General features: G+C 34.3%; 1 protein-coding gene across 1 annotated transcript; it reads right to left on the reverse strand.

Moving 5' to 3' along the window:
* Positions 1–4,627: 4,627 nt before the first annotated feature.
* LOC108913436 (polycomb protein Pcl) lies at positions 4,628–12,517 on the reverse strand. Its single transcript, XM_018718988.2, has 7 exons — positions 12,462–12,517; positions 11,765–12,215; positions 10,510–10,670; positions 10,249–10,421; positions 7,380–7,575; positions 5,886–7,116; positions 4,628–5,181 (listed from the first exon to the last, which is right to left on the reverse strand). Exons 2-7 carry the CDS (start codon positions 12,177–12,179, stop codon positions 4,892–4,894), a joined length of 2,466 nt encoding a protein of 821 aa, XP_018574504.1. The 5' UTR covers positions 12,180–12,215; positions 12,462–12,517; the 3' UTR covers positions 4,628–4,891.
* Positions 12,518–13,783: the final 1,266 nt, after the last annotated feature.

Raw genomic sequence — 13,783 nt, forward strand, 5'->3', positions numbered from 1 at the left:
TTTTATTTTGGCAGTTTTTATAATTAAAAAATGATACCTGCATTTGTTTCTTATTTTATTTATTGTAGAAAAATTACATTTCCATCATTTCATCACCTAAATTTACTTTGTGTCCTAAAATTCCACAGAGAATAAGTTTTCAGGAGTAAAAAAACAATATGGAGGAGAAAGGTAAAATATACAATGTAAAAATATAGATTTTGTATATGACTTTGTAAGAAACATAAAAAAATATTTGAAACGGTTGAAAATTCTGCGAAACTTTCCTAATTTAAGGCATCTGTATTTTGGGTCGAAAATGACATTTTAATGCTTCAGACCAATCAGCATCTATGATTAAGGGAGAATATCTTAGTAGAAAAAATTTATTTTTTTTCAAATTTTTTCAGTGAACAAACTGCATATAATCTTGGGAACCGCAGACTGTGCGAGTGAGGAACATTTTTACGCCGATCATGACAGCAGTGCTCCCAGTCGATATATATTTATAAAGAAATTTGTCAGCATATCTCAACATGTATACTTTCAAACAAAACCAAACCTGGATAAAATCGAACATATAGTTTTTGAGATAATTCCTAAAATTCATCTATTCTTTTTGTTGTTTACTCAGATGTTCCCCCTTAATACAGCAAGTAAAAAACAAATGAAGTTCAAATACTTGTTATGAAACAGACCCAAAAAACATGTAGGTATATTTGGAAATTAAAATTTCCTCAAAACTGCAGATCCTTTTTTTGAAAAATAAATTTTATTTATAATTTAATAACATGTTCTACAACACCCTTTGCTTGATCTACTTCGATATTTTTTTCTATCATAAATGGTTCACACAAAAGCTCAAACTTGTTTTTTTTTTTCAAAGTTAATTCATAAAAATTTAATGAAAGTGAAATAATAAAGTTTATTGAATATATATATGAAGTTTGACCAAAAAGCAATGGAAATTTTCTAATTGTGCATGTTGTATCTTGTCTATCGAGTTGATTCTTTTTTTTGTGTATTGGTAACACTGTCAGTGATATTCCTGTCAATTCAGAGACTTTGGCGACGATACAATGTCATGAGTTTATCAATGGTACAAAAGTTTTCAAGAAGGTTAAGATATCGTAGATGAGGCGAAATCTGGTCAAATGTGAAGAACCGTTTTCTCGACTACAATGGAACAGTTCATAACAAATATTACTACCTCAAGTTTTGCGCACTTTGCTTGAGGCAATCAGGAGAAAACGACAAGAGCACGAGAGACAGTTCATAGATTTTGCACAATGATAATGCACTGGCGCTTACCGCTTTACTTATCCAACAGTGCTTGGCGAAACACAACACCATAGTGACGCTGCAACCACGGACATAACCCCTGTGACTTTTCTCTATTTCCCAAACTCAAAAGGATATTCAAAGGACGTTTTTCAACAATAGGTAAGGGCAAAATCGCAAACTGTGCTCAAGACGACAGCTAAAGAGGTATTCACCAGTGTTTCTCAAACGAAACTGTGTATATCACAGAGGGACTAGACAATGGGATAAAAATTGAAGATTAAATAAATACTTTATGAGAAATGTAACAATTCCCGTTACTATTTGATCAAACCTCGTACCATTAACTGTTAAGATTTTAAATTTGTACGTGAAATTTAAAAATGAATAAATCTATAGAAACTAGTAAATACTAAATAATTGGGAGGTGTAGAATAACATTATTAATAAGAACATTATCTGCAAATTAACATTATCTGTAAAATAAGAAATGAATTTTTTTTTAATAGACTAAAGAAACCAAAACAGGTGACTTATAAAATATTTTCAAAATATGCCCCTCTTTTCAAAATATAATTTTGGCCAGTGTAGTAACCTTTTATTTTGAATTTTGTAATATTCTAGTTATGACCATATCACTTCACTAGAGCTAATCAGGCTGAAATTTTTTGTGTTAACGGAAGTCCATATATCTCACGTCAAATTTAAAGATAATTACAAGGTGTATTACCAAATTTTGACAAAAAAAAATTCTGATATTTCCAAATTTCCCTGGAAGATTTGACGAAAAGTTCAGGCAAAAATGTAAGTTCTATATTAGTTTTTATTTTTTAATCATAAGCATTTTTCATATTTTTTGTCAGTATCCTCCACTCCAAATGAAGCATAATTATTTCAAAAATTAAAGTTTGCATTTTGATTTAAAAGTAACTAAGGCAATCTATACCTAATGAGGGATTTTTATTTAGTTTGGAAGAAAATTTCAATAAAAACGCTTCTTTTAATAAATTTAAAATGTCTAAACACAAATTAAAATTTACAGTAAAGTATTTCACTTTTTATCCTCAATAAGAAAATATAAAATAAAATCATTTAGGAATGGGTAAAACTGAGATATAGATTCAGGTTTAATCTGGATAACTTCAGGAATCGGTAGAACAGGTTCATTCATGATATAAACTTATTTCCTAAATCACACCATTTCGGAAATAAAGGGCGTTGAAGTAGGAATTTTTTTCCCGTTTTTACCCTCATAATTTTCGAACCACTCATCCGATTGTAGTGAAATTCGCAACACAAACACTCCTTATAATCTTACAAAAGCTTCTCAAGTTTGAACCATCTACCCCTCTTAGAAGTGTATTTTGTGTGCTACCCCCCTCCTATATTATTTTAAAACTTTTAAAAAATTAATTACTTTCAATAAAACAGCTGCACACCACCTTCGCCTCATTGATTTTGAAACTTTTATGTCTCTTGGTTTTTTTCGATATTTGGCCTTATTTCTGAGATATTCAATGAAATTCGTGACAGTGTAGCGCCCCAGCCTCGTAAATTGTATACAGGTGATTCAGGTTTAATCTGGATAACTTCATGAATCGATATAACAGGTTAAAATAATGTTCATTCATGATATATACTTATTTCTTAAATCGCACCATTTCGGGAGAGAGTGCGTTAAACTAGGAATTTTTTTCCCGTTTTTCCGTCATAACTTTTGAACTTAATAATACTTTTAAAGATGATTTCCACAAACGTCAGTTTGTACAAATTACTGTGAGTTTTGTTTTTCATGGGTTGCTATAACGTAAAATGAAATTTACGCGGCTTGGGAGCTACCTCGGGCGTTACACTGTCACGAATTTCATTGAATATCTCAGAAACAAGGCCGATTATTGAAAAAAAAAAAACAAATGACGAAAAAGTTTCAAAATTAATGAGGCAAAGGTGGTGTGCAACTGTTTTATTGAAATTAAATAATTTTTTTAAAGTTTTGAAATAATGTAGGAAGGAGGTAGCACACAAGGAGTTCTAAGAGTGGTAGGTGGTTCAAACTTAAGGAGCTTATGTAAGACCATAAGGAATGTTTGTGTTCCGAATTTCACTTCAATCGGATGAGTGGTTCAAAAGTTATGAGGGAAAACCGGGAACAAAATTCCTACTTCAACGCCCTCTATCTCCGAAACGGTGCGATTTAGGAAATAAGTTTATGTCATGAATGAACATTATTTTAACCTATTCTATCGATTCCTGAAGTTATCCACATTAAACCTGAATCACCCTGTATATAAAATTTTGCTTCAACTTTTTTGATGAAATATTTTAGATCATTTAGTTGAGATAAACTATAAAATTTGGGTGTACTTGAAAGTGGGTAATTTGATTAAAAAAAGCACAAGATTTTTTGGTAAACAATTGTTAATAATAATTAATAATAATGTTGATAAGCAAAAAAATGTCACACCCATAAATAAGCAAAATTTGACTTAGGCTCCATTTCATAAACTTTAAAAACCAAAATATCTGTGTAAATTTTCATTTGTTTATTTTTATCAGTTTTGAATATATTTAAAAAATCAGTTTCGAAGATTACAACTTAAAATTCTGTATCTTATAAACTAAACATTTCCCAGTCCATATTTATGGAAACTTTTTTCTTATTTTGAAAAGTTCCGTCAGATAATTTGGTTTATGCAATTAGGAATACCCCAAGTTAAAGTAGAAATAGATATGTTAACAGAATAATTTAGTGATATTCATTGGTAGCATCTCATAAATAACAAGGATTACAAACGGAAATTCCGATATTGCCTCCAAATTTATGGAATTTCCTGGTTTTCCTCATTAGCATACACCCTGTAATTGGCCAGTTACAAAAATATTCTCTTTAATTTCAATCTGAACACTCCGTAATATTGGGTCTGATTATCATATTTTGACTTCAAGATTAGCTGGATGCATTGGTGTATCTTCATATAAAATACAATCTGTTTTTAGGTCATTCGAAAATAGTAAGTAAAAAACTTACAAGATAATTACTATACTAATCAAAGTAATAATAGTACGAGTTTGTATAATACTTTTTATATAGGCAGACCATTTTTTTTTAATTTCAGTTTCTGATTCGAGAGAACATTTTTGCAATAAATAATCCCTTTTACTGAAAGGATCGGTCAAGGGGTTGTTTTTAAACACTTAGTTTTTAAGATAAATTATTTCTAAACCTTTTTCGCATTTTTTTTCGGCCTACAAAAAACTTTAATGTAAAGGTCTTATTTGAAACCAAAAAAGTGAAAATAAAATATATATAAACTAAATAATTGCAAAATAAGATACAAATAAAGGTAAAGACATTTACAGATACCCTGTATATCAAAGCTAATTTCTACGTTACCTGATTCGCGGAAACATTCAAGCAAATCCTTTACAATTCTCTGTAGATTTTTAAAACATGGACGAGGAACCACATACATTAGGTAACTAATGCCCCCTTTGCCGGCTCGTTTCGAGTACCAATGAGCTGTAAACGCGCCGCAACGACCGAAATAAAAAAATCTACGCCTCTCCAAACATCCTTTAACCCACTGGCTGGAAATGGAATACGATAAGCAGAAACACCGAAACACGCATATCAGGTCATTCCGTTACTAGGCCCCTCCCACTCGATCAAGTACTCCATCTTGCCCATAGGGCCGATACGCTTCGCCTTCACCCCGAACCGCTCTCCCGCGGCTATGCGGTTGGCAGCACCGAAGTAAATGTTGACGGAAGTCTTCAGGTCATCCATGCTTATATCCGGTTCCTGTTTGACAGGACTGGGTTTGGGCGTGGGGGGATTCGACACCTTCTCTTTCTCTTGGGGAGGCCGCTCCGGTCGCTGCCTCAGACGTCGGCCATTAAGGGCATAGTCCACGCAGTTACCTTGAAATAGTCGTTAGATTCCGTTAACTCGTAACATATTTCAAATTGCTTGAACGAAGATTTCTGCTTGTCTTTTGGGACAGAAATAGAAAAGCGGCGAAAGATGGAAAGGCGAGGAGAGGTGCAAAGACGGCAGGAGATAAAAAGGTGCGGGAGATAGAAAGGTGGCGGGAGATGGCAAGACGGACAAATATAAAGAGATAGCGAGATGAAATCATGAGAGAGATGGAAAAATGGTGAGAGACATGGGTTCTTTATTTGTCATTTTGATGGGATGGACAGCAGTATTACTGGTCAGTTTTAAAAAAATATGGTCTGTGATGGGCTCTACAGAATCTATTACGTTAAAATGATGAATAAATAACACAGCTATGGAAAGATGATGAGGGCGATATGAGGAGTCAGATGGAAAAGAGAGGTAGATCGAGAGGAGAGATAGATAGAAAGGAGACAGATGAAGAGGAAAGACAGATAGAGAGGAGAGATAGATGGAGAGGGTAGATCGAGAGAGATAGATGGAGAGGAGATAGATAGAGAGGAGATAGATAGAGAGGAGATAGATAGAGAGGAGAGTTTGAACTTCGCGAACTTTTTTCAAAATCCGTTAATTTCAGGACCAACATTGCATAGGACTTTTTGTTCCGTGTTCACATATAAAGCACCTGTAATGCGGACACTTTGCGTATATAAAAGTTTACACTTACCTATAGGTGAGTTAGTCTGAGATTGGCTCGACCTCTGCCCCCATTCTTTGGCGTCAGGTCGAACGGGCACCACGGCAGCCGTTTTACTTGCCGTTTGCCCGGCAGTATAATTAATGTTAAGATTTCTGCTTCTCCTAAACCTCTTGCGTTTCACCTGCCCGTTGGGTCCTATGATGATATCCTTCTCGCTCAACTGCCTCTTCATGGGCCGCATCACGGGCTTACCAGGTATCACAGCTGTTAAAGGCAATGGCAGGGTGATCTCTTTGTTGTTCTTCTTCTTCTTCACCTTCCTGTCCTCCGACACCACTTTCAGCAGTGCCAGGAACGGGTTGTTTTTACCCTCGAAGTCCTTGGGGGGCGGTATGATCGTGTCCAGGGTACTTTTGGAACTTGTCTCGTCCCCGGAAGTGTCACAGGGCGTGTTCAGCTCGGACGCCAGGTCCAGCAGACTGGATTTCTTAACGTTTATTACTTTCGTCATGTTGTTTGAGTTTTCCGAAAAGTCGTTACTTAAATCCGATATAATCGATGTTGTATTGGAAGCAGGAGGGGTGGGAGGAGCACTGACGGACGTCGGAGGGGTGGGTGGCAGTGTTTCACTACTTTTATTATTTTTACTATCTAAACTTAGTCTTTTTGGTTGCCCCTCCTTCGAGGCTTTGTCCCCCAGCCCCTCGCAGGTTACCCTACGTTTGGGCCTCTTCAAGAGCCTGTCTCGATCCCTATTATTCATGGCTAGTAACTTTTTCCTTCGCTGTAAACTCATTTTCTTAAAGGGTACACTCTTTTTGGCACAACCTGCACCTAAGAACTCGGCTTTTTGTACTATCTTCAAGTTATTTTCTACTGTGGGCTCTTCGCGGCCTATCTCCGGACTGGGGCAGGGCGAGTCCGTCTCGGAATGCGTGGAGTTCTGTTGGTAAGCCACGCCCATCATGAGACTCTTCATGTGGGTGTCTGTGGGAATCACCCTCTTAATTGGTATATTTTTATCTAACTGTAGGAATTGCAGTCTTCTGTTTCCTTGCCACATCTCGCGCAGCTCCTCCTCTGTCACCAGACCACTAACGGGCAGGGTGACGCAGGGGGCTGGGGGAGGCAGACGCACGCGCAGTCCCCATATCGTCGTACGTTTCTTTATCTCCCGGCCGCATTTAAAGCGGTTGCGGTTGTTTGTCAAAACGGATAGGATGTTCTCTCTTCGTTCAGACTTACTAACGTTTGCGATCTAAAAATATGAATAATAACACTAATTAGAAGGAATTCTCTCAAATCAAAATCAACGCACAAGTAAAAATGAGTCCCTATTTCACTGTTCATTTTCTCATTAACGGACAAAACCTTTTTTTTAAACGTCAATAAAAATTTCAATATTGTACTGAGGTATAAACCTGTAACTAACAAAGATCTTCAAAATCAGATTAGCCATTTTCAGTGATGCGTTAATTTTAACGTGAAGTGTGGCCAGACTACTTCAGAGGTACACTGTACCTTTGGTGGTAGCTGAAGAGCATGCCAGTTATCGTGGATGTACGGAATGACAACTGTATCCAAATCATAATACTTTTTACAATTATAAGCAGTCAAATTGAACAGCATAAGGTGTACCAAATCCACCCACTTCATTTCCAGCCTTCTTAAAAAATCTTTTCCATGGTTACATATCGAACACACAAACACGTAGAACCTAAAAACAAAAATTACAAGAGCTGCTTCCCCTTGAGGAAAACTAAAGAACTATTTAAGACCGTAAACTTGGCTTTGTATTACTTATTTTCTCTGATACACAACTTGCATAATTCATACTTCTATATTCAGGTGTCCAAATAGTAACAATAATAGTAACAAACATTATATAATTGCTTTTCATTTCGCATACACTTAGGAATGTTCTATTGTTACACTATTTTATTTCTAATTTAACACGGTCAGTACATGTCATAAGCGTACAAGTGGAAAAGGCCTGTTACCATTTTCAGTTTGTAGTTGTTTCAATAACACTTGTTAAATAAATAAAATCGTACAGGTGTTAGTGGCTAATTTCATAATCACGGCAATCGTAAATGACCGAATTTAACAGATAAAGAATGTTGTATAATAAACAATGTGTACAAGGGGATTCAGGCACGAAAAACAGATGTCCGTGAGTGATATTATGAAACTGTGCAGTTCTACAACAGAAGTATCTGTAAAAAGTGTTTATCATGGTTTAAAAAGTGACGATGTTAAATATATAAGCCATAAGAAGATTTACGGATTTTCAACCTCGTAGATTAAAGAAATGTCATACTGCAATTGCAGATGTAGATTTGCCTAAACGGATTCAAAAAATTTTACTACATACTATGTTCGAAAAAAATATTAGTTACTAAAAACGAAATTGAAAAGTATGCTAATCCAAAGTACGAAATTATAGTATGACGACAAGAGTATTTAGACTGAATAATAGTACACTGAAAACAAGTTGAAACATGGATAAATGAATGATCAACAGTAGGCGAGAAGTATTTATCGAATGGATTTTCTATGAGACTAAAGGCTGCCTCTATGGAAGAACGGAGATTAATAAATACACATATTGGAAGTGAATACAGATTTTTGGATAATGGTTTAGATGTGTAGTCACAATGAACAAGAGATTACTATGAGGATTGGAGCAGTGGGGTATTTAAAAATTGTTTGAGTCTATTTTGCCTCTTATTGAACCTGATGCTGTCATTATCATATTGTTCCTTACTGACATCAACAAATAGAATATAAAGATGCGATGTTAAAAATACAACTATTAGCAATTGTATAGTCTTTCCGATCTCAATTGAAGCCCAAAGAGCTACTCAGTTTGTAGCAGGTTCGGTTGCTACGCAACAACTAGGCATTGAAATATTTGAAAAAATTTTCTACACATTATATAGGTACTTTGTTACTTAGCAGAAAACTTTTTTAGGGATGCCTATGAAACTCATTAAATTTTATTGCTAAACGTTTTTATACATGTACAACCGAGTTCGGAAAGATTATACAAAAAGAGCCAAATACACGAAATATAATAATAATAATAAAGTTTATTCAGGGTATTTAAAAGAAATACGTAGAAGATAAAACGGCTAAAGTTCGCGGTGTTACATTTTTACGATTGTCACCATGCCACTGTAAGCTGAACCCAACTGAACTAAATCTGGACGAATATAAAAACTTAAGTGCCACAAAATTTTTAAATTAGGAGATGTAAATGTTTCTGTAGGAGGCGATTAATTAGATAACGACGGAGATATGCATGTTGCACATAACAAACAAAAATTAAAAATATCAAAAGTGAGACCTCGATACAAAAGTTAAAGTTCTGATGGAATCACTTATTGTACAATTAGGGGAACAGTAGTCACAGCGTTAGTTTTGGCAACAGTGATAGTGATTTTACCAATGCTTATAACGGTCTTTTATAATGTCTTATCGGTAGTGCATCTCATTTTTCAGTGATGTTTAGAATTTCAATAATTTTGGTGGTTTTAGCGATTTTGTGTCACTATACTGTTATAACACTACATAAATAGATTACTCGTATTCGCAGAGGCAACTTGTCCAGTTGGCAAAAGTGCTGATTGTCTCATAATAAAAAAAGAAGAAAAAAAACTGTATAGAGCTGGCAGTTGGCCATTTTTCTCACTGAAGGCAGAATTGCTGAATACATATATACAAAGATAAGAATAAATTTGCAAGCATAATCTAAGTTTTACTAAAATCAGCATATCTTTCTGTTCCGTATTTAATAATTTTTTTCATCGAATTGCATTGCCTGCATACCTTACCCGTCGTAAGGATCTACATGTTGAAATGTTGAAAACGAGTCTCTGTTTAATATTTTGGTATACATGGATTGTCAGAAAAAATCTTGACAACCTTTTTAAATTTTAAAAATATAAGGGCAGCATTTAATTAATTGCTGTGTGACCACAGTTTATTCAGTCTCGCAGAGAGATAAATATATACCACTGAATTAATTTTGAAGGATTTACAACAGACGGCGTAACTTATGCTATATCGCATCGGATACTTTTGTAACTATATTCATGTCAAAGCTCTGTCATTAGGTTTTACTTTTTATTATGTGTCAATTTTCTGAAGTGTAAATAACGTATTTTTTCTCAACTTTGAAGACGTCAAATTACGAGCCATATGCGGGAAGTTTTATTTTTCCTATTTAATTCAAAGAAAAGGACAACTGGAAGTAATCAAGTGTTGTTGAAAACTTACGGTAAACACACTCCATTGATAAATACGTAAGAGTATGGATTTGAGAAGAATTTGCTGAATTGTTGAATGTTGATCATACAATAGTTTCCAAACTACTAGCTAAACCTACCTGTCTCCACAATATAAAGGGTACTGGAGACAATCCAGGCATTTCTCGTGAAACCATTGCCGACACCGTCCACACTGCAGCATTTGCTTGTACCATTCTCCGTTTCCCCCACAATAACAATAGATTTGTTCAACGTTTACTCTATGATATGTATCCCAGTTTAACGAGTTCAGCTAAAAAACCCCACAATAATATTAGAACATCACTCGCTTCAGTTACTACATCAACTAAGGTTAAATTTACAATGTACCACTGACTCACATCATATGGTAATACTTTTACAGTTGACGAGGGAGAGGCTTGGATTTCGTGAGTGCTCGAAGATGAAACGCTACGTAAAGAGTCCCTTCGATGCCTTAGATCGCTTTTTTTCAGTCGGTGTGGATCGCTGTCTAAACACCGTTTACACATCCACGTTGAACCTGAAGCGAAAATTATCAGTAAAGAGAAATTGTGTTTGATATATAAAATAAAAATCCCAAAAAGTTCTAAACTAAAGACATACTAATATAACAACGTTGTGCCTTCAAAATGTGTCATGTGAATATTTTGAGCAAGATGTGTTAAGTTCTGCACATTCGATAAATGACATCAAACCGCATAATCTGGTTAAAACAGCCATCTTATTTTCTACAGAATTCTGACTGTTCTCGGTATAATTAATAATAACTGTTGTAATTCTTAAATAAAACATGCCAAGAAACAGTTTTTTTAACTCTATTGAAGAATTGGTAAAATTCACGTCACATTTTGAAAATGCAATGACGATAATCAGTTTAAATAATACTTCTGGTAAATTTTATTGGAACTATAAACTATTATATTTAAAAGAAGTTTCTAATTGGGCTCAGTTACTATTTTTTATAAATCAACATGTTTAGTATTCAGTTTTGCTTAAAAATATTTACCAAACCTACAGCCATTACAGTCCGTACAACATTTGTTAAGGTAAAATTTCAAGAGCTACTGTAACAATTTACCACAGCAGGGGCGCGCCTTGAAATTTTCCACCATGGTCTGTCTACCTCGGATGTCGAATGCGGTTAATTCCAAGAAAGTGACACAGTGGTCTTCTTGGAATCTCAACAAATATCGTACGGACTGCAACTGCATTAATAAATAAAAAGCAACCTTTATCGCATGCATGACATATCACTGATAACAATATAAGATGGTTATGTTTAATGTTTTAAAATGTACAGACGTATGATATTTGAAGATACATGTTATAATTTGAATATAAGCAGATTACCATTTAATCATGTCACAATGAGAAATATTTTTCAAATATGCAAAAAATGTAATGATTGATTTTAGACTGTTTTAAATAAAAATAATTCATTTATGTTTCTAATAATAAATGTGAAAGAAGAGAAGCAAAAAATATTAAAATTAGAACAGTTAATTTGAGGAATAACTTCTCAACTGCTTTTCCTGTTAATAAATTTTGTTTCAGATATTTCAAGAAACAACTATATGCTGTAATTATTTATATAAGTATTATTTTTGTACGAACCTTCCTTTTGGCAACTAACAGGAATCTCGGACTGATGACACCTCTGATGATACCCCCTACCGCACTTATCACAAACGATGATCTCATGTTTATTCTTTGGAGCAGATTTTTTACAAACGACACATAACAAGTCCTCATGTTCTGAAGTACTCAACTTGGTCAAGTCCTTATAGCACGACCAATTATATGTATTATCTCCAAATTTCACTAAACACTGTTCTCTAATACTATTCACTTGGACCACGGTTCCGAAATAATACCGATCATCTTTCTGCTTAACTAAAACATCTTGGCCTAAAGAAAACTCGGACATTTCTCTTTCTATTGTTGTTGTGCTGTCAGGTACTGCAGTTTGTTGCTCTGGAATACTTTTTTTCAGACGATTTGTATGGATGTTACTGGCCGCAGACGTCATTTTTGGGGTTCGATCCAGGAGACTCCCTTACTACAACTGTAACAAAAAAAACACCGTAGAATTTATCTGACAAAGGTCTTCATTTTCTTGAACGATGTACTTGGCACGGATATACCATTTCCGAAAACAGTGGGTATAAAATTTCCTCACAGCACAACACAAACATATATGTTCACACTCGTCGTTTTTACCACTTTTTACTGGATTATACATTATTAGAACTTGTCCCAGAGTTGGGCAGAGCCGTTTTTTAGCTAGATCTCATTAATCTAATTTACTTACTCGTTGTAGCGTCTCCGTTCCTTGTACAACTCCATCCGAAACCTCTACATTTGCGGCCATTAAACTATTGTTTGTATAAAACCCGCCAAAGTTACCTTAAAGAAATATAAACCATTTTCAATGAACTTTGGGCTACAAAAATTACTGCACTATCTTAGAAGAATACAGAAGGTTTTAATTAATTTAGAAGACGTTTTAATGTCCAAAATTTTATAGAAAATCAAATTAAATTAAAACATTTTGAAATATAACGACATTTATCCAATTTCTTTGAGTGTCGTATAGGTGACACCACATACTTTTCAACGAATAATTTTCCTTGGTTCAAATTTTTATAGCTGAAATTGGTAGCAAAATATCGAATTTATAATTTCTCTTTTCACTGAAATTCTCATTTTAGATAAACCTAATAAGCTAAATAATCGAACATAGTAAAAAAAAGGGAAAATTACAAATAGTACAGTATTTACATATTCAAATCAAATCCCGAGTTAGTAATCTCAATCTGTGAATGCCGGAATGGAATACTTTTTTATCTTTATTTTTTGAGTATTTTGCCTTTTTGTGAGTAAAAGTAGAAGAAAACTTTCATTTTAAAAAGTTCTTCGTTGTTTCTAAGCATATTAATTTCTTTTTTGCGCTTTCGACGTGAACGAACGCTTCATCATAATTATAATAATATTATATTTTTTGTGTTTTCAAATATACTTCTATTCAAATTGAAGTTATATTAAATTACTACAAATATCATGGAGATGTCTAGTCCACAGTCTAGTCTCCCTGACGAATATAATGACATTTACAAAACAAACTTCAAAATCAAATCAAGTGACTAAACATCAGGGTCGCCAATAATGGCACTGAAATATTGAAGAAAACTCTGCCCGCTGATTGGTCAGTTGCAAATATATCCTCGACATACGGCATAAATTAAATTCTCTAGAGAATTGGATTCCTTCAACGTTCAAAAATAAGTGTTTAAGTTTTTAAGAGAAATTTGTCAGGTGAATTTTTTCTCTGGAGAATCAGTTCTCCTGTTTTCAAAAATCAAGCCCCAGGGGCCTGATTTTTGAAAACAGGAGAATTAGTTCATTAGAGAAAATTACGTCATTTTCTCTTGACACACAGATAATGTGATTTTTGAAATTTTCTTGTGGAATATTTTCTCTAGATATCAAGAGAAATAATTCCACAGGGTTTTGTCGGGGGAATTGGCGTTTTCTCCGAATAGTTTGAATCCAAATGTCATCTCATGCTCATGCGCGAATTGTCACTTCATTCATTCGCTGTTCGAAGGTGCGTAATCATTTGAAATTTGTAAT

The sequence above is a fragment of the Anoplophora glabripennis genome, unplaced genomic scaffold (assembly GCF_000390285.2).
Source record: "Anoplophora glabripennis isolate ALB-LARVAE unplaced genomic scaffold, Agla_2.0 scaffold528, whole genome shotgun sequence".
In the NCBI taxonomy this organism is placed as follows: Eukaryota; Metazoa; Arthropoda; class Insecta; order Coleoptera; family Cerambycidae; genus Anoplophora; species Anoplophora glabripennis.